At 50.6% G+C, this 23,496-nt stretch overlaps 1 protein-coding gene and 1 long non-coding RNA gene across 5 annotated transcripts in view; one reads left to right on the top strand and one right to left on the bottom strand.

Annotated features, from left to right (window-relative positions):
• The window catches only part of GNAS (GNAS complex locus), a 53,727-nt gene extending 41,470 nt beyond the window's left edge, over positions 1–12,257 (bottom strand). For 2 of the 3 annotated variants that reach the window (XM_078057331.1, XM_078057332.1), the window contains exon 1: positions 10,421–12,257. In XM_078057331.1, coding sequence (XP_077913457.1) covers positions 10,421–12,257 — 1,837 coding nt within the window. Of the gene's footprint in view, positions 1–10,077; positions 10,198–10,420 lie in introns of all 3 variants that reach the window. The other variant, XM_078057329.1, reaches the window with a different exon arrangement.
• Positions 12,258–14,686: 2,429 nt separating this feature from the next.
• LOC118537067 (uncharacterized) overlaps positions 14,687–23,496 on the top strand; it is a 31,166-nt gene continuing 22,356 nt past the window's right edge. The window contains exons 1-4 of one of the 2 annotated variants that reach the window (XR_004917936.2): positions 14,687–15,038; positions 16,729–16,909; positions 21,197–21,296; positions 23,205–23,297. This is a non-coding gene — a long non-coding RNA (uncharacterized LOC118537067). Of the gene's footprint in view, positions 15,039–16,728; positions 16,910–21,196; positions 21,297–23,191; positions 23,298–23,496 lie in introns of both variants that reach the window. The other variant, XR_004917935.2, reaches the window with a different exon arrangement.

Raw genomic sequence — 23,496 nt, 5'->3', positions numbered from 1 at the left:
AATTGTTAAAAAAAATCTCAAAATAGAAGGGAAAGAAAAGGAAAGCAAGCAAGGAATAAGAATTCCCTAGAAGGTTGATTTCTGCTCCCATTTCTGAGCTAGGCAGACCTCTGCAGGGACAGGACAAGCCCCGATGGTCTTCTCCTTGACCCCTTCTTCCTGCAGGATGAAAGATCAACTCCCAATTTTGAGCCTGCTTTCATATCTGAAGTCGGACACCCCTCCCCACCACCTCTGGGGAATCAAGGTTTTAAGATCAGAAAGAAAAAGAAAAATGAGCCCTCTGCCACCTGTCAACTTAAGTCTCTGGATAAGACCTCTCCAAGGGTTTTGATGTACTCTACCCAGAATCCTTTTCTCAAGCCCCGCCCACCCCCCACCTTGGGTCACTCGTTACCTCTTTATACCTCAAGGTGGACACAGAGATACAGCCTGGCTTTCTCTTGGACCCCCCATCAAATTTAAGTCCCTCCCTTGACCATGGCAGGACCTCAGGACTACTCTTGCAGAATCATCACAAAATGAAGGCTCGTCAACACTTTAAAGAATCACCTTTCTGGATGTCACTTGGCAAATTCATGGGATCCTTGAATAGAGCGCTAGAAACCACCAACGTCCCAGGAATGAGAAACCCCCCTAACGCCTAAGCCAATGCTCTCTTTCCACTCTCCTAGAACCCTCCAGAAAAGTTGGGGATCCTCTGCCCACCCCCTCTCCCATCAGATCAGACTCCCTCCCCCATCAGGGCAATGCGGGAAGACAGCAAGGAATAATCACCATACACTCACCCTATGCCAAACCACCCCACGATAAATGATTTCCTAAGAGTGCTCCAGAATGACTGGATCCCATCAGGAAAATTTCCAAAGACTCCCACTTGGAAAGGGGAACCTTCCTTCAAGTGTCCATCTTAAAACCAGCCCTGGTCATTTGTAAAACAAAATGATCTAATATGCTTCCCATTTAGCAGCAAAAAGGAAGAAATGAAATCACACACAAATGTTTAATTATAAATAGCTATTAGTTTTCTGGCAACCCAACTTTTAAAAATTTTCCCCTAATGTCTGGCATTTGTTTTGGGTTCTGCCCGGAGTCTTCTAAGTATTTCCTTGGAAAGATGTTGTACTTGGTCCCAGGCAAAATGTCAAAATCAACATTCAAAAAACATGCCTTGGGTAATTTCGAGGATTCTGCAATAAGGATGTGTTAGTTAGGGGCACTTCACTTAGCTAAACTCGAAACACATAAAAAAATGATATTTTTAAATTTACATATCCGATATATAATGTATCAAACTACCAATCACTTTCTACCCCTCACCCTAAAGTAATCCTAATAATAAAAGCAAAAGTATTTAAATTCATATAGATGGCTGAGGGTGGAAAGTAGTTATTCTCTTACTTTTTTTTTTCCTTCTAGACTTTGTGATTAACAAAGATCACAAATTCCAAACACTTCAAGGAAAAAAAAAACCACTTTGCTTAAGAAAAATTCAATCTGATGAATCTCTAAGATCTAACAGCTCTATCGAAAGACCAGATGGGGGCAAGAATATAAATGTGTTGAGCTCAAAATACAATAAAGAAGCAATAAAGTCTTCTTCTATAACGATTAACTGGGGGAGAGGCTGTTTAGGTGCAAGGTTGGGGGAGGGGGGGAGGTCAGGCCCTGGTTTAAAAATAAAATCATGATTTAGTCTTGTTATGATTATTGCAAGAGATGCGGGTTATAGATTCTGCCCTAAGATGGAGGAGGGGGCGTTTACCACCTTATCCAAGACCAAGTGCAAGACTCTTGATCAGGAAATGTCCTTGGATTATGACTTCTGACACGACTATGTTTTATTTCTAAAAGATCTTATTTTACCTTTCTCAGGTAGTCATTCAGAGGCATTCCTTCCGTGGGACCCCACCACCCCACAAGGTAACTTTCTGCCTTGAAATATCAGTTGCTAAAGGTTATGGGTCACTTCCATGCAGTTGGGCTGGCCCCTGTGGACCTGGGACTAAGGTGACCACCTAAGAGCCTACATCCTTGTGTGTGTGCACACACTACCAATTAAAGGCTCCGTTAATGTTTTGTGGGACACACGCAAACCCAGTGCTGCTGTATTAACAGTTATCTGAGTACCAGTCCTGATTATCCTGGCATCCTTCTCTACACTGCAGAGTGAATTAATTTAGTACACACCAGACAGAGGGAGAATCCCCAGCCTGCTACAAAAGAACCTCTAAGTGGTAGAGATGATCATGTAAGGGTTAAAATCTATTTAAGCCTTGATTTATCCTGGCCCATTGATTAGCTATGGGACTGACTTCGTTAATCAGAGTCTTTGACCAATTCATTACTTACTTCCCTGGAATAATTCCCTTTTCTATTCTATTTAGGGTCATCTGAGTCACCTTCTTTTCTGCAATTTTTTGGAAATTACTTCTACCCAAGAACGCAGGGTCACCTCCACGGCGGCAAACATCTCTGACTGGTTATTAGTAACTGGAGTTAATAACCTTTCTCTCTGAAGATATCTTTTCTTTTTAAGGTGCTCAAGTTATGACACGTGTGATCTCAATCTTCCCCAGAATTTGATATTGATAATGTTAGGGCAGGAAGTTATCAACTGGGGATGTTGCTGTCCCCCAGGGGACACAGTTCTGATTGTCGCACTGTGTGTGTACCTAGTGGTGGGGGGGTGGGATGTGTGTGTGAGGGAGAGAGATGGGCATCCGGGAGGCAGAGGTCAGGGATGCTGCTAGTCATCTATATAGAGTGCTAACGGACAGCTTCCACACAAAACAGCAGAACTATTACGGAGGACCCTCGCGTTAGACAGGGCCCCTAAAAGGCTCCAAAAATCCCACTGCCTAACCAACAGGGAGATGTCACAGCTTACAAACAAAAGGCTGGGTTCGACTAAAGCTTTGGGGCCTATGAGATGTGGGCTTTGTCCTGGGGTGCGGGTGGGGGTGAAAGTGGAGCAGGACCCTATCCACCCCTGCTCCCTGTGCCCTTCCCTCTCATTTAATCATAGATGGGACACCTTTTTCCTGCCTTACACCGTCTCACCATCTAGTGGCCACCTGAAATATCAACTCACCTTCACCATCTCTGGGCCCTACTAAAGTCAGTCATCAAAACATTCACACCTGTGGGGGCAGTGGGCGGAAGGACACCTGAATGACGGATGATATGATTTTATTAATATGTTAATTACGCATCTCGTAGGCCTAACGGACCCATATAGACAGAGGCTGTAAGGAATTAAGATGGACACTTTCTACGATCTGAGAAGCCCAAAAGGCCAAAAAAACCCTCAAGGGACTGATGACAAATAAGGTTTCACTTTTTATAAACAAGGACCTCACAGGCTTTTGCTTAAGTCCTTCGGATGCTTAGGAATTACCATAGACAAGAAGATTGAAAAGGATGTATTCACATGGTCCCAAGCATTTAAGTACCCAGACCCCTCCTAAGTAACACCATCTACTCCCGACAGGTTGGGGTTTTTCGTCATTTTCAGTTGGACCCAGGCCGGTGAAACAGGCCTTCCTGGCCCTGGACTCAGGGTGGCATTAATTAGGATGAGCATTAGTCTTTCTTTTCAAAAATCCTGCAAACTTACCTGAATACAGCCTCCCTATAAAAATAATAATAGTAATAATAAATCCCTTCATAGTCATCTGCACACTAGCCATTGGTTTGATGAAAGGAAAAACTGTTCTATTTAATAATTAGAAACGAGGAGGGAGGTGACAGGGTCTGTTGACCGGGGGAGATGAGAGCTGTGTCAATCAAGGGGCTGCCTCTGGGTGCCCCCGGCCTCCCGGTTAGACTCAACCGTGGTCTAGCGGGGATGGGGAGCCGGATCACGGCACTCCTTAGGAAGTGGGTGCAAGAGATCTTCCTTCCCAGTATCAGCTCATTAAAGGCAGTTTAAGGTACTTACCCTGTCCCACACACCAAATGTGTGTGACAACGTCGGAAACGCTGACTGACTCATAATAAGTCTGGGATCAGATAACAATTTATACACCTCTCTCCTCGCCCCAAACTGAATCATTAAGAAGCATTTAGTAAGATCTAATGTTCAAGTTCTGTGGGCAGAGCTCCACGAGTCAAAGGCTCCCGAATTCTCCTGAGGTTTAACAAATTACTCTGCAGTGCAATTTGGGATTTTCCCTGTAAGCGAGTACAACAGAGGCACACTCCCTTCATTTTCGTGACTCTGTCACAGAGCAGTTCCCTAACATTCTTCCCATGTTACAGCGCCCAGTTCCTGCACGAGCCACGCGCTGGTAATTCTAACGTGAAAGGTGGGCACCTGTGTGCTGTTTGTCAGAGACCAGAGCATCCTGGGTCCCAAATGAGCGTGTGATGATCAACAATAATTAAACGTCAAGCATTGCTTTTCTTGTTCTTACCTCATTCTTGGAGGTCTCATCTTCAGTTCCCACCACCTGGCCTGCTTCATCATCTGGCTGTCGGAAGGGAGACTAAAAACAATCTTTTTTTTTTCTTTTTTGTATGTGTAGTAAACATCCAACAATCTGCGCTCAGGTCCCTGGGTTCAACCACAGTACAGAGTTGGTTTATAGATTGGAGGATAATATAAATAATAAAAAGAGAAGGAGGTGGGGGGGGTGGGGGATAGGAAAGGGGGATGGGGGAACTTTTTCAGGACAAGTAAAAACAGGGTCTCTCCTCATCTTCTCTTGGTCAGGTCACTCACCTGAGAGTGAGTTCACACAACCCTAAATTTGGCAAGGTGTCATCTGTCTCCTGTTGGAGCTGACCTTTATTTATAAAACATGTACAAAGAGTGTACTCTGAAACGTAGCGAAAGAATGGGTGCCTAGTACTTTTAGAATTTACAAGTTAACAGTCTCATGGTGAATACAGAAAACAGACAAATAAAAACCCCAAAATCTTACTTGGAGCAGGGAGAGAAAAGTCTAAGAGAATTTCTAGAAACAATGGTTACCATTTATTGGGCACTTGCCTGTGCCAGGCACAGGGTTGAGGATTTCTAAAGGGTAACTTCACTTCTGGTATCTGGCCCTCTTTTTAGAGGAGTCACGGAAAAATGACATGTCTACCTCTGATTCTTCCGGAAATGCCCCTCCTCTTCCTCATTCAGAAGCTCCCTGGCCTACCCCCATGGTACTTTGTATCTGGGGCATCCCACCCGTCCTTTTAGAAAGGCCACTGAGGATTTGTTGATTCTTCAGCAGGGCTCTCAAGGAGAGACAGACTCAGGCTGATTCTCCTCCATCCCTGAAGAGGCAAGATCTCATGCCCAGGGTAACCACAGGCCAGAATAGGAACCTGATGCAACAAAACCCCTTTCCAGTGTAATTCAGGAAAATTTGTTAAGGAGGGTGTCAACAGAGCCATAGTCTCAGAGTCCCTGTTACTGGGGGACACGAGGGCTGGGGAGGGCTAAGTATTAGACTGACCAGTGCTTGACTGTTTCACTTGGTGGGGGGCAATCTTGTCCTATCAATCGGCCCAGCCCTTCCTATTTTGAAAACTGTGAATCTTCCTGAGAAATTTGATTTTGAAATGGACAAGTGGCATGTTAATTTCACATTCCACTAGGAACCCCAGGAGGCACAACGTGGTTTTGGAAAAGAACACCTCTGCCACCAGTTAAAGAAACCAAGAAGTGTAGAAACCAATTTTAATTCTATTGAATGAAAGGCTATTTCTGTGCCTCCTGAAAGTTACTTTATGTAGAAGCATTGGAATGCCACAATTTTGCTGGGGGTGAGGGTGAGTTTTATTTGGTGGGGAAAAGGACTCTGAAAAGAAGTAGAGGCATGACAGTATGAGGAATTTCAAATCTAGGCAATTAGGCTACCTTCTCTTAAAAAATATACTTTTTTTTTTTTTTGCTTAATACCAATGTTCCTGCATAAAAGTCAAACATGATTTCTAAGACTATGCACTAACTTTTGCTAAGTAGGAATTAAGCCCCAACTAAAAGTAAGGAATACTTTAAAAAAAAAAAATCACTATGAAGAATATTAAAACAAGAGTTATTTTAATAGGGTTATTAGATCCAGGCCAGGATTTTAAGCAGTCTGCTTCTCTAATACTGTAAATATAGGGAGCTAGGCATTGAAGCCCACTTTTTAGTATTATTGTTAATTATTATTATTATTATTATTTTTTTTTTTTGGTGGAACTCTGAGTAAGAAAAGCTTTAGACCCCACTAAAGAAAACCACAGAGGATCCTAAAGGAAACCTGCAGTTGAAAAAGAACAAAGTCCAATAAACAAACTAAGACTGCAGTGTTGGCAGATGAGTTAAAGCAAATGTGGAGACCAAATATCACCGTAGCGATGACAGGTATCTCAGAAATGGGGGAGCTCACGTGTCATGTACACTCAATGGACATTTATAACCGGAGATCTGTTGGGTTTGGCTATCTTTCAGAAAGCAGAAGACTGCTAGACACCTGTCATTTGACAAGGGATTTGAAGAGCACATAGCACACGCACAATCATGCTTTACATTTAAACAATGCTTCATCGCTTATTACCACATTTTTTGTTAAGCACTGTCTTATCTGAATTAGAAACTTTTGATTCCTTCACTTACCTTGCAGTCTTTGAGCAAAAGTCCCTGACATTTAATCTCTGAGCTTTCGGTTTATTTGCCTATGACATGGGGTCCTACCACATTTTTATTGCCCAAGGCTGTTTCAAAGGACAAATGTGACTTAGATGAAAGGCTTTTAAAAATACAATAAGAATGTGGTATCGTTATGCGTGATCATTACTATTACTGGTTACTAATACCTGAAGGCAGGGAGGCTATCCCTTTCAAGTCAGGAGGGGGTGTGCAAAAAGCCCAGGGACCCACTTTTCTTTGCCTAATACCAATTTCCCATGATAGACATAATGTGGGCAAATTATAAAAATGAACCTACTTGTATAGAAAACATTTCTTTTTTGAGAGAAATCTATGGGAAATTGTATTTTAAAAGGCAGGAAAGAATTCTGGCCTTCGAGAGGCATAAAATACTACTGGGGAGACAGACAGGGAAAATCACAAAAGTCTCTCTTAATTCTAAAGATTTGGTGGCCTGATAAGCTATGCCCTCCCCACTGCACCAAAAAGCTCAGTGGAGGCATTCCGAATAAGGAAAAATGGCTGTACTAAAGAAGAAGAAGAAAAAAAAAGGCCCTCTGCATGATGGGATGCAATGCATCACTGTTGTACCTGGTGGCATAAATAAATTATCATACAATTAATTGAGATTCACTGTATAAATAAAGTGTCATGACAGGATGGCCATTATTATCTATAGCATTTGCCTGCACACTTTTAATAAAATGTAGCAGATACTAAAAAATTCTAATCTACATGCCCCTTCAAGTCTTAAAAAAATGGGGGAATCATACCCAAATTGGGTTTCCAAAAACATGGAAATAGTCTATTATTGAATAGTGTCAAATTAAAAAAAGTCTTCATCTCTTACATATTCTAGAATTTTAGTCACGTTATTGATTATCTATCTCCTTTAAAAAAAATTCCCTCTGATATGGTTAAACTGTTTGGGCAATAGAAATGGAAATAGTATATACACACAAACACACACAGTTGTAAAGCAACAGATGAGTGTGCATGTCACAAATTTATAACCATATGAAAGGATGCTCTTTTGACCTGCGTTTTCAGTGGTAGGAATATATGGATGTCTTGTTTTATGTTAGAATGAGACTGTTAGTAAGAGGTCTTTACCTAAATATAAGTCCTTATCCTTCCTTCCCACCCCCCCTCCCCCAATCAGTAACTCAGACCCAGATGGGGTACCTCTCTTGTCACTTTGGCCAAATGAAGGCTGGTCAAAAATGAGCAGTTTCGACAAACCGCATTATGGCAGCAGGTAACACCGGCTGTCCTAGTTCAGGCTCGTGTCTGATGTGGCCTGGGGTTTGGTCTTCTTGGCCAGTTGACTCCCTGAGAGCAGAGTCAGGACCACTGTGGGATGACCCCAGCAAATTTCCTTTTATTAAGGTTAATTTTGCACCCTGGATACAAAACAAGGGTGAGCAAGGTAAACTTCTAATATTCTTAAGGCTTGGCCCCAGACATGGACTGACAGTTTGCTGCAGGGTGGGCATAATCTATGGTTTTAAGCCTCCAGTCCTGATTTAAGTGGACTGTGCTTTCCACCCCAACCCCCCCAGAATAGAGGACCCAGCAAGTAAGGGACACTGCCAGCTAGGGGTCAAGTGGACACTGTCACCTCGCTTCCTGTCTGTACCCACGTGTGTCCCCTCCCCATCAGAGGCCAGCTTCCCAGAGCTAAGCTCAGAATATCGAAATGGGACTGTTACAGCAAAACCAGTTGTCTGCGGGAGAACAGCGTGTTGTCATCTAAGGCTCTGGCTATTAGTACAGTTGGGACATCCCAAATTTAAAACTGCATCCCTTCTATATGTGATTGGGAAAATGATGACGTCATTATTTCCCTGGGTGGGTGGCACTAAAATGACCACCATGTTTAAAACTGTGATTTGTGAAAGACACACATGTCACAGAAGCCAATAGTTATTGTCCATAATGTCATTACTAAAAAGCATCACACATTATAAAATATTTCGCCAACAAATGTAGCCCAGCTTTAGAAATTGTGATCTTTAAATCCCTTGAAAGGTCTTAGAGAATAAAATAAAGAAATTAAGATTGTGGAGCTTCACTTTTGAAATTTTCATTCAAGCCCCACAGTCAGACCCTTGCTAACTGCTCTGATGGACTGTCGCACAAGGAGCGAGCGCCTCAGCTGGGAGCCAAGGCGAGGCTGGAGGAGGGGAAGTGGGGGGTGTGGGAAGGGCCACAGAGGTGGGGAGATGGGGGGGAGGGACTTGTTGTGTGTGTGTGGGAGAGTCCTAGAGGGGCGAGGGGACACTCAAAGGTGGGAAAGATGAAGAGAGAAGGAGGGGAAGGCGGAGGGCCGCCAAACGTACCCGATGTGGTTATGAACACAAGACCTTTTTAATTTCTTGGTATCCCAAGTCCATTCGCAGAGGATCTTACCTTTGATCCTCTCTGCCCCCAGCTAAAGCTGCTTGAAAAGATTCACATGCAAACATTTACATATTTCACAAGTCATAGTCACAGTTTTACCACATTTCGTCCATATACTTAAAATACACTGGAAACATTTTTAAAATTTTTTATTTTAATTGCATTTCGAAGACAAGACAGCATTCCACTCCCAACGCACAACAGTCTTTTTTAAACCAAGCCCCTCCTACTGTACTTTGTAAAAGCGTAAATGATTGGCTTACCTCGGCTCTTCCCTAGGAAAAAAATTATTTCATATTTTTTAAACACAGCCACGCCCACCCTCTTGGACCCAGCCCCGTGTAGGTTTAGATCCAGACCTGCCTGTAGCAGATTAAGTGGGGTTTTTTTTTCCCCCTCCTCCCTCCATCCCCCCACCGGGTGAGCTGAGTGTGTGCAGAATACTGAACTTTACGTGTGCGGCCCCGACGCCCCAGATACCTGAGTGTCTGGTTTTTCAACCGTAAAGGCGGGAGGGTTTGGCGAACGAATGAGAAGTGAGGAAACGCTTAGCGCAAAGGGAAAAAAGAGAGAAAGACATACAGAAAAAAGGTTATGGAGGCCAGCGAGAGACGGCCCCCTCTCCCCCGCGCCAGTGGCCCAACACACTCCCCAAGATGTCCCACCAGCTTCTCCTCCGCATTTTCCGCGCCGCCCGCTGCAGAGCGCCAGCGTACAGGTACCACCAGAGTGTGCAGACACGGAAAGTTTTTGCCCGCGCCATGGCGCAAAACACAAGACAGCCCGTTCCCCAGTACGAGTACACAGTCGGCGGGTAATCTGGGGGTGCCAGGGATGGGAACTGGGGGACACTTGAGCATACCATGCACAGGCGGACACAATATGGACACCAACACACACCAACGACAAGCTGTCTGAGTCCAAGCAGCAGTGCCAGGCGAGGCGGGGGCGCACCTTCCCCAACGACCCCAGCCCACCACGGCCCCAACCGGCCTAGCCTGGGGAACCCCGGGGCCCCTCCCCGGCAGTTCCTGGCTCACCTGAAGCCCCCGCCTTTCTTGCCGGCCCCCACCCCAGGACTCGGGGGCATCTTACGGTCGCTGGCACTGGCTTGTCCAGCCGGAAACGACCCTCAGTGTTGCTCGGCACCACTTTTCTCCCTGGAGGGCACATACTTCGGCCACCCAAGCCCAACCGAGGCCCCCTCCCGCTCCCAGGGCAAAGTTAGGGCCCCTGGCTGGAACTTTCTAGCAGTCTCTTCCCGCCTCGGCCTGGACACCCTCCTCCCGCTGCCAGGCCCTGAGCTCCGCCGGGCAGCCCTGCCACCCCCTCCCGGGGTCCCCCGGCGGCCCTGCTCCCCGCGGGCAGAGTCCGCCGCATTACCTAGAAGCAGCAGGCGGTGCGTACACATGTACCCCATCTTTTCCTCCTGGAGTTGTTTGTCGATGAGCTTGCTGCGTTTCTTCTCTGCGCGCTTCTGGGCGCGCTTCTCCAGGGCTTCCTTGCGCATCTGTCTGCGCTTCTCCGCCAGAGGAATCTTCTTGACCTTGGGGCTGTGCGAAGCTTTGGGCTGGGGGCTCTCAGATCGGCCGAAGCAGCCCCCGAAGGCCTGCATGAGGAAGTTGCGGAGCAAGTTGCGCCGGGGCTTTCGGCGGCGGCGATTTCGCCGGGGCTGCAGCCAGCGGCGGCATCCGGAGGTCCCATCGTCGGACTCATCGCTGCTGTGGTCGTCGTCGCTGCTGACCGACCCCTCATCGTCGTCGCGGCTGCGGCCAGACCTGCCCCGCCAGGCAAATGCGCGAGTAGGCTGCGGAGTAGGCGGATCGGCAGCCTGGATCTCGGGGCTGGGGGGTCTGAGGAAGCGGAGCTTGGGTCGGGCTCCAGACGCAGGGGCGGCAGGGGCGGCAGGGGCTGCCCGGGCGGCTGGAGCGGCTGCCCCGGCGGCTGCAGCGTCAGGGGCGGCTGGAGCGTCAGGGGCGGCAGCGGCTGCCCCGGCGGCTGGAGCGTCAGGGGCGGCAGCGGCTGCCCCGGCGGCTGGAGAAGCAGGCTTGGCCCCGGCGTCAGGGGCTCGGTCCCCCGGAGAGGGGACTTTTCCTCCCTCCGCAGCAGCGGCGGCTGAGCCTCCTTCCATCTCGGCTGCTTCTCCCTCAACTGGGGGTCTCTCTCCCTCTGCTCGCTCTCTCTTAACTGGGGCTCGGGAGACCTCGATGGGCGGGCCGTCAAGCGCGATTGGGGGGCTGTCCATGTTGACGGGAGCGTCGTCGACCCCAACGGGGGCGCTGCCAGTCTCGAGCGGGGGTCCGGAGATCTCCATCGGGGGGCTGTCGCCCGCGAAGTGTGGAGGAGATCTGACAGCCTCTCGGGATGGGCTGCCGATGGCGCCTGGGACCCAGAGGGGGGGCTCGTTCGCGGCGGGAGCGAGGAGGACCGCACTCGGGACCGCGGGTGCCGCGGACTGGCCGCCGCTGCCGCCGTCGATTTGTGGGATAGCTCGGGGGAGCCCAGGGGGTGGGCTGTCGTCCCCGAAGGCTGCTCCATCAAACTCAAATGGCATAGCCTCCTCAGGGGGAGGGCTGCGGTCTCCTCTGAAGCCTGCGTTTGCAGGTCTGAGAGCTTGGGGCTCCTGGGAAGGAGTGCTAAAGACCCCCGCACCTGGGCCTCCCGGAGCGAGGTCTGAGACCTGCAGGACAGGCTGGTTGCCACCTCCCTGGGCAGGCTGCTCAAACTCAAAGGGCATGGCTTCTTCAGGTGGAGGGCTGTAGCCTCCCAGGCCTGGTCCAGCATCACCGAAGGCTCCGGGCTCCATGAGCGCCTGGCTGAAGACCTCAAGGCCTGCACGGGTCCCAGTGGTGTCTCCAGGCTGCTCCGGGGTAGGCCAGAAGCCTCCTGAGCTGGGCTGCTCGACCTCGAAGGGCATGGCTTCCTCAGGAGGTGGGCTGTAGCCTCCATGGGCTCTGGCTTCCTCGACATCCTGGCCCAGGTCCTGCAAGTTGGGCCTGGAGACCTCTGGGGGTCCACAGGCCTCGCCTTCACTCTCGATGGGGACGGGCTCGCTGTGAGGCGGTTCGGTCTCCATCTCTTCGGCTGCGCCAGGCCCAGGACTGGGGGCAGCTGCCCCTGGGGCCTCCAAAGATGGTTGCTCGGGCTGTTCCCCGAGTTCAAGGGGGATATCGCGTTGTCCTGACATATTATTGCCGTCGAGGCAGTTGCGCACGCCCATAACACGGTGGCGGACTCTTAAAATAAACTTGGGGCCCCGTAAGCCGGAGCACCCAACCGAACTAGGGTGAAAAAATTTTTTTCAAAAAAATTCAAAGTACCAGCTAGAAAGTTCTCCAACCTCACTTTCCAACCCTCTTGAGGTCTGGGGGTTCAGGGCCTCAAACCCAAGACCGTGGCGGAAGCAACTCTATTGTTGCTGGCGGATTCTTGGCTCCTTCCTGGCCACTTTTTATCCCCTCAGGCTGCCCCCTGCCCTCCCCCCCCCCTTGGCCTGCCCTTGTCCCCTCCTCTCTCTCTCTCTCTCTCTCTCTCTGTGCTCCAGGGCAGCCCCGCCTGCTTGGATCTGAGGAGCGTGCCGATTCGGTCCGAAAATCGCTCGTAGTGCTCGCTCTCTGCCACCAGAGGACGCCGGCCCCGGTGCCGAGGCGGCTCCGGGAGCCGGATCCTGGCGCCGGCAGCCCCGGACTTTGGGTAAGGGGGCTGATGAGCGCAGGCCTCGCAGGGATGTTTTGGCTCCTTCCAGTCCTCTCCCTGACTGATTTGGAGTCTTTCTCCTCTCTTATCCCCTGGCCAGAGAGAGAGAGAGAGAAAGCTCTCCTGCGTTGTGGGACACGTGACGCAAGACGTGGGCCCCTGGCTGCTTGAGCGCAGGAGCTGAAACCCTCCCTCCCAGACCCAAATGACTCTCCTGGGGGGGAGGGGGGAACTGCAGGAGGGTTTCATCACCCCAGGATACCCCTGAACCCCTGAGCCGCAGCCCCCAGACCTGGGCAGCCTGGCATCTTAAGCTCCTAAGTCCGGAGTGCAAGGCTTCGGGCGCGTGGGAAGGGGGCGCGGGCGCGCGCGGGGATGCGACAGGTGGTCGTGAGCCCACCGGCGGAGCGGACAGGAGGCGAGGGGCGAGGGGCTGCCGTGTGTGCGCACATAATTTCTTTTTAAAATGCCTTGGGGCACTTTCTGCCGCTTCTGCAGCTTTTGTTTGCCGGCTTGCCGAGACTGGCTCCCGTAAAGCACTTCAATGGCCCCCATCCCCACCACACTCTGGGGGGTCCTCGCAGTAGCTGAGGGTGGCGCGGGCAAGTGTTTCCCCCGTTTATGTGGATAATGATGCAGGGGAAATAAGAGGGTCTTGGGCACATTCCACGGAGACCCTCGAAGCGGTAGCTGCCGCGGCACCGAACGGGGGGGCGGCGTGGGACACACACGGAGACCCCATCCAGTGCAGGCCTCAGAGTTCCGGGGGTCCTACTGTTCTGGGGAAGGGCTGAGGGGATTTCAGTTGGGATTTATGGCCGGCTTAGCGTGGTCTCAGAGACTGGACAAGCCTGTGCGCACTGAACCCAAAGACACACACCGTGCCGCGCCGGCGGCAGCGCCGATAATGTGCCGCTTATCTGCCTCGGGTGCCGGCTGCAGGGTCGGTCGGTCAGCGGCCCCACTTCCTCACAAGCCCCCCACCAGCCCCCTTCCAGCCCCTCTCCTTTCGCTATGAGTATCCCAGGGCAGCCGCTTCACTTTTCCACTGCTAAAGCCCTCTGAGGCGGCACTGAGCCCGGCCACAAGTCCAGCGGTCGCCCGGCTGCGCTCCTGTCACAGAAGCTCGTGGGGGCTTGGAGCCGGCTGCGGAAAATACCCGCACCGCCTGGGTGGGCTTGGTGCGTGCACGTGCACTGCTCTGGGTCTGGGGTCTGGTGTCTGCGGAGGGATTTGAGCCGCGGGAAAAAATTGCTGCTTGCGGGTCACGTACGACCCGGGACATGGGCATGAGGTCCGTCTCGCCAGCGGGTGACACGGACCTGTAAGCCACCTTTAGGTGCAAGGCATCCGGGCATGAGGCAGGTGGTCGCCTGGTGGGCGGAGGGTAAGAGAGGTGGCAGGATAAGTGCTACAAGGGGTGGGCTGCGGCGAGCGGGAGCACCGCTTGGATCGCTGTATCTACGAGCCTCAGGCGGGTGAACCACGCACCGTTCAATCTCGTTAAGTCTAACGCATCCCTCTTAGAACGATGGGACCACAGCCACGGCGCATCACTGCCCCGCATCCACCATCCACGTGGCCATGCTGCAGAGGAAAGCGGACAAAGTCGGACTCTGGGCAACGTGTGGGGTCCCCCAAAGGCGTATCATGTCAGGTCCATGCGTCTACACACCTGGAAATGCCAACACTGAACTTTGGCCCAAACTTTGTCCAACTATCCCCACGCGCAATGGCTCAACCCTTTGAGCATCCACTGAATGGGCCAACTGGGTCGCGACCGTCAACTCACTCCCCTCCGACCCCAGGGCTGGGTCAGCCATTGGGCTGGGGTCACGCCAATCAAGGTTGCCTGGCGAATGAGCAGGGGGCGTCGGACCGGAAACCGGATATGAATGGGAGGTCCAATAGGGGGCGCCGCGTTGGAACGCCCTAAGAGGTTGTGCTGCTGGGGTGGCTGGAAGCTGCTGGTGGGCGGGCGTACGGCGGCCAGGCCCTGGACGCCACGAGGCCCGCTGGCGCCGTGGGGTCACTCTTCCTGAAGCCAGAAGTCACCAAGGCTGGAAGGGAAGGTCGGGGGCTGTCAGGGCTCAACCCTAGGTGTCGCTGGTGGCGGTGGGCAAACCCACCGGACCGAGGGGACCGCCGCTGAGGCCAGGCGAGGAGGAAGAAAATGTCTAGGGCCTGGAGGTAGAGAGCCAGGACCCCGAGGAGAGAGAGGGCTTACTGCCCCGATGCAGAGGAGCAGTCCCAGACGGCTAAGGAGTTGAGGCCCCAGGGATGCTGCGCCCTGCCGAGCTAGAAGGTCAGTAGACATTGGGGTCTGGAGCCCCAAAGGGGCGTTTGCCTGCTACGCTTGGACTCTGTCCCCAAGCACTGTCCATCAAGGAATGGGTACAAGGTCTCTTTGTTTGACATCCTCATGGGCATGTGGGACCCCTTTGTTCAACACTCTTTGGTATCTTGGTCCTTTGCCTGGAGAGCGCAACTACTGAGGGGATAAAGGCTGGGTAGATACCAGTCCTCCATCCTAAAGGATAAGGAACATAAAAATGAAAGAAAGACCCCCTCCTGGGGTTGGGCTGGGGGACCCTGAGAGTCTTAATGGGGAAAATAGCGTTTCAGATGGGCCTGCATGGATGCGTAGGGCCCTTGCTTACCAATGGGGGGAATGGGGGGAACGGGAGATGTGGGCCTACCCTTAACAAGACCCAATAAGGGGAAGCAAGGGACACCGTGCGGAGTCTTAGGAGGGGCAGTGAGAGCGGAAGCGGGACACACTGGATAGGATCTGTCTGGGGATAGTTGGAAACTAAAGGGCAAACACTTTTGAGGTTGTTTTGGTAGGAAATACAACAGATGTTGAACGTTTTTTGCCCCTCAAGTAGGGTTTGAGCCTCGTTTTAGTAAGGATGGAGGCAGTGTGGGGGGATGGTCCTGATGGAGAGAATACCGGAAGCTGTGGCCGGTCATGACCTCTAAGGTAGCAGGAAGGCTGAAGGAAGGGACTCAAGAGGGATCCCAAAGGGCACAAAAGGTGGAGAAGCCAAAGTCTGGCACTTGGATGACGGGACACAAGTGACACAGGAAGTCCAGAGGATCTGGGGCGGAGCTGTGGTGGCAGAGCCAATTTGGTTTTAGACCTGGCGGAGGTGAAGGAAGGATGGGCAGTCGGGAAGGAGTGTCGCACAGCCTATTATTTAAGAGGGTGGGTCTGAAGTTTAGAAGGAAGGTAAAGACCCCAAGTGCAAAGTGACAGCCGTCCTTATAGGGTATGAATGACTGGATCAGAGACTACCCTGGAGGGGAGGAATGTATCTGGAGAATCTTGAACACTTGGAGCACCAGAGAGGAAAAGGAAAGATGTCTCGGGAGTGAGCAGTGGGCTCGGAAGGGACCGGTGGGGGTATGCCGGAGGGGAGAATCTAAGAGGCGCTCAGAGCATCTAATGGAGATTGTGGCTTCTTAGCGTCTGCGCTGTTCACATCGGGGCCAGCTGACTCTCTGCTGTGGACTGTCCTGGGCACTGTAGGGCGTTAGCAGCATCCCTGGCCTCTACCCACTAGATGCCAGTAGCAGCCCCTTAGTTGTAGCAACCAAAAATGTCTGTAGACTTTGCCAAATGTCCTCTGGGGGGCAAAATCACCCCCGGATGAAACCACTGCCGCAGGCTGAGAAAGACCCTTAGACTTGAGTAGGAATCACCTTAATTTAAGATTTTATTTATTTGATAGAAACAGCGAGAGAGGGAACATAAGCAGGGGGAGTGAGAGAGGGAGAAGCAGGCTTCCCGCTGAGCAGGGAGCCCGATGCGGGGCTCGATCCCAGGACCCTGAGATCACGACCCGAGCCGAAGGCAGACGCTTAATGACTGAGCCACCCAGGTGCCCCGGAATCACCTTAATTTAAAGGTAAATTAGGACTGGGAAGAAAAAAATCCCACTATTTAACTCCAGTGTTCCCCACTGTGTCTACTTTTTTTTTTTTCCCTGTAGGGATTGCCTGCCAGAGTCTGAAAATCCCATCACTTTTGTGAAGGGGTTCAAAGCTGAAACTGTCACAGGACAGAGTGGGACCCGAGACACCTCAGAAGTGCGGCCAGATGTGTGAGGAGCTGGCGGACATGAAAGGCAGCTGGTGTGCCCGGCCACAGGGACCTGGGGAGAGCCCCGTGTGGTAAGCGCTGGGGGCAACAGCGGGGGGGTTGACTGGGGCCTGCTGTGATTAGTGGGGCTGTCTGGTGAGCTTTCTGGCTCAAGACAGAAATGTGGCCTCGCCCCGCAGGGAGATGGCCAGTTCAGGTGGTGGTGGGCAGCCGAGGCCAGATTTCCAGTTCTGGATGGATTTCTCTCAGGGAAAGCAGTATTTGATAGGAATAAGCAGGGACAAGGAAGGAAAGTCAGTGAGTGAGTTCACACAGATCACAAAGAGGAAGGCAAGAGAGGCTCATCGGGGTGCCAGAGAGAACGGGGAGCTGGGCTGGAGGACAGAAGCTGCATGCCGGGGTCTGGGCCCTGTTCCCACAGGGAGTGCGATGAGATGGTGCGTCCATCAGAGAAGGAAAGGATTGGCTGTCAAAATCCAGGCAAAGGTTTCTGGGAAGTTGTGTGTCCTCGGCTACTTAAAAAGAACAGATTTTCTACACCTGATGAATTAAGAAAGGAACAGCAAACACTGCTCATGTTTTAGTTAAACTGTATTTCTGAGGCAAGTCAGCCTGTTCACCAAATGGCCCGGGTGTCTCAGGTGGAATATCGGGTGGCCTTCTGGAAACGAGCAACCCCCAATGGAAAGAACGTATTTCTTCACTGTTGGCTCTCTGAGCAGCACCATTGCCATCTGCAGGGACATGGCCCCCTTCCTTGGCGACCCCATGTGGCGCCCTAGGCTTCCCAAACTCAATCATGCTGCCGCATTGACACGTCCCTGCGAGCACACACTATAATCAGCAGACGGCTGTTAGGATACTTACATGTGGGGATTCTTACTCATTGCCAAAAGCACAAGGCACATCCAAGTTTTAAGTAGCTGCCTGTCAACTTTCTTTCTTAGTTCATCCCTGTATCCGAGAAAGAGAAAGCAAAGTAGACAGGGAAGGGAGTGGTCGAGAGGGAAGGGAGCAGAAACCAGGAAAAAGATCTCTTTTTTTGCTTTTTTTTGGCGGTGGGATTTCCTCCTAGCCTATGGCTTGGGGCAGAGACGGGGGGGGGGGGGGGGGGGGGACAGGCTTTTGCAGAAGAGCAGTCTCTGCAGACCACCTCCGTCCCTGTTGTCAGTGGCTTTCTTTCAAATGAGGAAAAGGAGAATCTTTTCACCAGTTGTGAGGAAAAAAGCAAAAGTAGAAAGGAGTGAACCTGGAGAAGAGAACTGAGGCAACTATTGCGTTTCTCAGCCTCCCAGTGACACGTTTTTTTGCGTGCTGACTGAGTAGCCGTAAGACTTTGAAGCTGTTCAGTTAATTACTGTTCAATCCAGACGTGCTGTGCCCATCCTTCTCCCTTCCAGCCTTGGCCGGGGGAGGCAGCAGCAGCCTACTGCTGTCTGCAGAAGGGCCTGCGTGACCAGGCTGTCTCGGGCAAACGCCAGCTCCAGAGAAAATGTCTCAAATGGAGGTTAGGAGCAGGTGCAGGGCTGATATTAAAGACAGTCGGAACCAGACTTAGGAAAATACTTGATGTGCTCAGATTAAAAAGCCCTGAGCTGGAGCCCCAGGGGCCAAGGGTCTCCTATCAGGAATTCAGACCCCTTCATTCAGCTCACGAGCTAAACTCAGCAGCCCTCAACTTGGAAGGGTTACTCATTTCAGCTACAGCCAGGCACACGACTGTCCTCTGACCACCCGTGCCGGTGCGGTGGGTCCACACGCTCTCGGCAGTCACTTGAACTGGGCTGTGGACTCCTCCAGGCTAGCTGATGATGCAGTAGAGAATCTGGAGGGGAGAAGTGGCCATTCCAGAAAAGATGAATGGTGCCCTGGGAAGGGGGCTAAGAGAGGGGTAAAAGTGAGGGCTAGGACGGCAAGAGGGAATCCCTGAGGATAAATTTGGCTTTAGTGGAGGCTCTGTTTAAAATTTCGGTAATCATGGTGGCTATTCCAGGCACCGTAATTTGAACGTAAGGGGAATGGTATATTTCATGTTTGCGCATGGCCTCAATTTCCCAGAGTGCATCCTCCCTGAACTGGAATGGAGACAGCAACATAAGCCAGGGCACTCAGAACCGGCTCTCGCCTAGGGGGAGGAGAAACAGGTCATCTTCAGCTGGCAGCAGTCCTTGGCCAGTTTGAGACGTGGGGCCTCTCCCTGAACTGAAATCCAAGATCGAGCATTTGAACTCTAAAACAAGATTTCCTAGGTTTTAAATCTTTCCATCTGGTTGAAGCAATGGAGGCACATGTACAAAAACCCCACCGCACCTAGAAGATTGAAATTTCTGGCCAGGTCTGTAGAGACCCTCTGAGGGAAAGTGACGACCTGCATGCCTCCACCGCCAGGTGTGGCTATTAGAAATGTTCTTCCTGACATTGCTTCTGCTGCCACCAGATTTTTGCAGATGGCCGTGAAGTCTCCCCTAAACATTTTTCTACCCGAATCTCCTTATTTCTTCATACAACTCTTCATAGCCCTAGCATGTATGGGCTCTGTGACTTCCTATCTCCAAATCTTATCTTCTGTTCCTTCCCCAGTGTTCTTGTCTTGGTCGTCCAGTTTTTTCTGTGATTCCCCCCCAAATCTTCCCCCACATTATGGACACCCCTCCCACCTGTGCACGCAGCCTAGTCATACCCTGGCGTTTCTGACAGCCGTGGCCCCCCGTTAATTTACAGCAGGCTCGCCCTAAAATAAGCTCATAGAATAAAAATAGGCCACGTCCATAGGCAAAGCCAGGAAGGTAGCCTCCCCAATTCTACCATGCAACAGGGACTGTGCCGGCAAGCGGGGGGGCGGGGGACGGTGTGGGGTGCTGTGGCGCCGGCTCCTCTTGGGTGTCCTGCCGTGACTGGCTGAGCCCTGTCAACAGGTGACGGTGGCCCTGCACTGCAGACTCTTGGCCTTGGGGAGAACTAAGTCAAGTCACTAGGCTGTTCCCTCTGGCTCCCCTGCCCTGAATTAGCTGGGCACTAGCACCAGGATCGGTGCCAGGGGTTGGGGGGGGGGCGGTGAGATTTAAAAAAAAGGGAAAACCAAACATCAGTAAAATCTACCTTATATATAGCCTTGTAACATGTAGCCAAAAAACCAAAAATAAAAAACAAAAATGGGATCTCAAGTCATTAATTTGACTTTTTTTTTTTTTTTTAATTAACATTTGCTTTGTTATCCCAGGCATTTGCCACAGGGGAAGATTGGTTTAGGGGGAAATGCGAAAAAAAAAAAAAAAAACACCCAAAAAACAAAAAACACAACTTAGCTATTACAAGGTCTCGCAGTACAGAAACAGAATATCCAATACATCTGTACAACTGTGGTATTAAAATTTCATGGGAGAGGAGCAATTAAGAAAAAAAAAGTCTGAAAAAGCTCCTGGGAGAGAAGGATAATAAAAACAAACACAGAGGCTGAGGAGACTGGTTTATCCTAACTAGCTGCAGCCTCTGAGCCGTGTTTGCAGGTCTGGCCTAATCAAGACCCTTCTAAGTGTTACCAAATAATATATTCAACACTTGCGGTCAGTTAACCACGGCCGTCAGACTGCGCGCTCCCAGAGCAGTGAGCATCTCCGGGCTGCAGTACTTGGTGCAAGGCTGGCTTCCGGCTGCCTGCTCCCACTCGGAAAAGCTTGTTTCCACACACCGCGATCAGGGAGAGCAGGTGGGGAAACAAGCACACAGAAGACACACACTAAAGATCTGTTCTGAAGGACAGCTAGTAAAAAGACACGGTGGGATTCTGTATTCTCCAACTTGCCTTTTTAAACCTTTTTTTTTTTTGCCACCCATTCAGAAACAGACTGGATAAAATCAAAATCAGAGCAACAAAAAACAGATTTCTTCACAACTGGTGGTTTTTATTTGATCAACCTTGCACAGTTTTTGGCCCCATTAGTGTTAAAATCATGGATAAAGTCAAATTGGGCAACCCTGGGCTTAACAACCTGCACACATTTGGTGCTGAAGGGGATGCTAGGAACATACTTCATTCTGCATGTGAAGAAACAGGGGCAGTGAGGTGCTGGGTCTGACCCAAGGCCACTGGGCGGGACCAGGCCTAGAAGATTCTTAGGTCTTGCTGTCCATCCCTGGGGCATCCAGATTTAGGGAAGAGTCATTAGTGTCAAAACCCCGAAGAGCAAGACGAGGAATTCCATCCCTCATCCTGGAAAATGGGGATTAAAGATGTAATTTGAGGATCTCATCCCCTTTGCTGGGCAATTTCTAAGAGAAGGGCAGCACCTGAGCTGGCATATGACATCACTCGCCTCTGGAAGCTTAATTTGATTTTAGTAATTTGTTTTTTGTTACAGGTCACCTTTCTGTTAAGATACATACTTTCGCCAACACCATGGTTTCTGCTCAGTTTCCCCTCAATAGCTTCCCTCTGCACAAGGAGCAGTGATAACACAGGTAAATTAAGTAAAATCCATTCAGATTATTAAAACAAAGGAAAAGACCTCTTTCTAACCCACACTGAAGTTTCAGCTTCCTCACGAAATCTTCTATCCCAGCTGCTAAAAGTGAGGGCTAAAGAGTAAAGGGCTGTAAGCAGTTCCGGGCGGGGGAAAAAGCCTGTGGCGCATTAAAGAAACATCCTCTTAAAACAGTTCCAAATTTTAAAATTCCCAGCTCTTGAATTCTGATAAACATAAAAATTTTGTTTGCCAAACTTGAGAAGTAAACCTGCGCCAGCTGGTTGACAGCACACAATACGTGAACACCGCTATGACTTTCCCACTCAGAAAGTTCAGTTATAAGAGGGCCTTTGTCCAAGAAAAAGCAAATTTCTAGTAAGGAAATGATTAATGTAGTAAAGGAAAATCCTAAATGCCAGAGCATACCATCACCTTTAACTAGCTTTATTCTCCTCCTCCCCCTCTCCATGTGATTTACTACAACCAGCTAGTAATTTACTTCTGTGGTCAACTAGAAGGTCTGGTTTTTTTGAGCCAATTTCCTCACCAGACACACCCCACCTAAATTGAAAGGGCAAGGAGCCCATTCAAATGCTAACCCCAATTTAGCAGGGTGAGACAAAGGGCCAGTTTGGAGACTAGTGAGTTGGGAATGCTCGGGAGAACTGGCCAGAAATGCCTGGGGTGGGGTGGGGGTAGGCAGTGGAGCACCAGCGTCTCAGGTAGAAAGAGGGTTTGAAGTGTCCATACAGCGGAATCCCTTCCTCGGGCAGGTCTCAGGCACCTCCTAGGAGTTTGGCATTTTCCTCAGTTGTTCTGTATACTCCCTAATGGCTTTTCCACCCTGGAATGGGGGTGGGGGGCTGTAGGGTGGGGGAAGGGAACTGAGTAGGGGGGTGGGCAACAGACTTTCACAGTCAGAGGTAGTTTATAGGGAAGAGTGTGTCTGAAAGAGGGCAAACTATTTGTGTGTTCTTAGATGGGGGCCACCCCCTCCCCAATAATGAGCTTGGTGTACTGCTCACAGTTAAGAAAGCAAGCTTCCCAATATGCAGCCTTCTGTTTAAAAACGGACCAAGATTGGCGTGAACAGTGTGTGCTCAGGCACTGAGGGCTTCTTTAAAAACTTGTTTATTCTTCCTGCAACAAGGCAGCATGCTAATTTCTCTAATGAAAAACCTAGCTCTGCAGAAAATGGGGCCCCCAGACTACCCAATCTGGGAAGAGAGCTCCCACACTGAAAAGCACACCAAAACAAGCCAACCCAAACCCTGGCTTCTGTTGCACACTCACTAGACACATTTTACTTGGTGAACTCAGGCTGCTAAGACGATACCAGAGGAAAAACAACACTTAATGCCACAGAAAGGAACCCCAGCATCTCTGTTTACGTGGAGTAGAAACGTCAACTTTGGGGAGCGCCATCTCACTTAGGCAATCTCACACGTTTAAGCCAAAGGCAGGGCACACCTGGCCCTTCTGCAAGTCCTCGGCAGCCTCCAGACTTCTGACACTTGCCCGCTGCCCAAGGAAGCCCCCTGTGCACAAAGTGCCTTCCCGGTACTTCCTAGTTAAGACCGTGAAGGCATCCAACAGTCCTTAGTCAGCGCCGCAGCCCGCAGAACTAAGTTCGGGGGCGGCGCGACGCCCTTCCTAGGGAAGAGACCTGGAAGGAAGACCGCGGAAAGTGTTCCTTCGGGCTTCACCTTTTCTTAAGAGTCTATAAACCCGACCGGTCTTTTCATTTCAAGCCTCAAAACGCTTCACTCCCCCACCCCCATCATTCTCATCAGACTAGCTCAAACCGGCGCAAACCAAGACGTGCGCGCACCAAGAAAAGCTCAATTTCCATATTGGGTGAGGTTTTGTAAAATACATTTCACTTCTCAGTCTTTTCCTCCAGGGTTGGCGAGTAAGGCACACTTTATGCACCGAAGATGCGTTACCAGACTGCAGCCGTTTTTGTCCTCTGACAACAGGCCGGTTTCACCTCCAGGTTAGAGATTCCAAACTTAGCTCCACCCGAGCTGAAAATGGCCGGTGCGCCGCCTCCCCTCCCCGAGGCTGCCCAAGCCGCCAGCCCCTGCCCCCTCTCGACCGATCACCCAAGGACTTGCGTCGGATCCAACACCTTTCCCCAGCTCAGCGGTGCCGCGCTCTTTGGGGACGCACTGTAGGGTATCCTGATGAAAGAC

Source organism: Halichoerus grypus, chromosome 10 (genome assembly GCF_964656455.1).
Source record: "Halichoerus grypus chromosome 10, mHalGry1.hap1.1, whole genome shotgun sequence".
NCBI classification, from domain to species: Eukaryota; Metazoa; Chordata; class Mammalia; order Carnivora; family Phocidae; genus Halichoerus; species Halichoerus grypus.
Note: the sequence above shows the minus strand (reverse complement) of the source record. Positions and strands in the feature narration are given on the sequence as shown.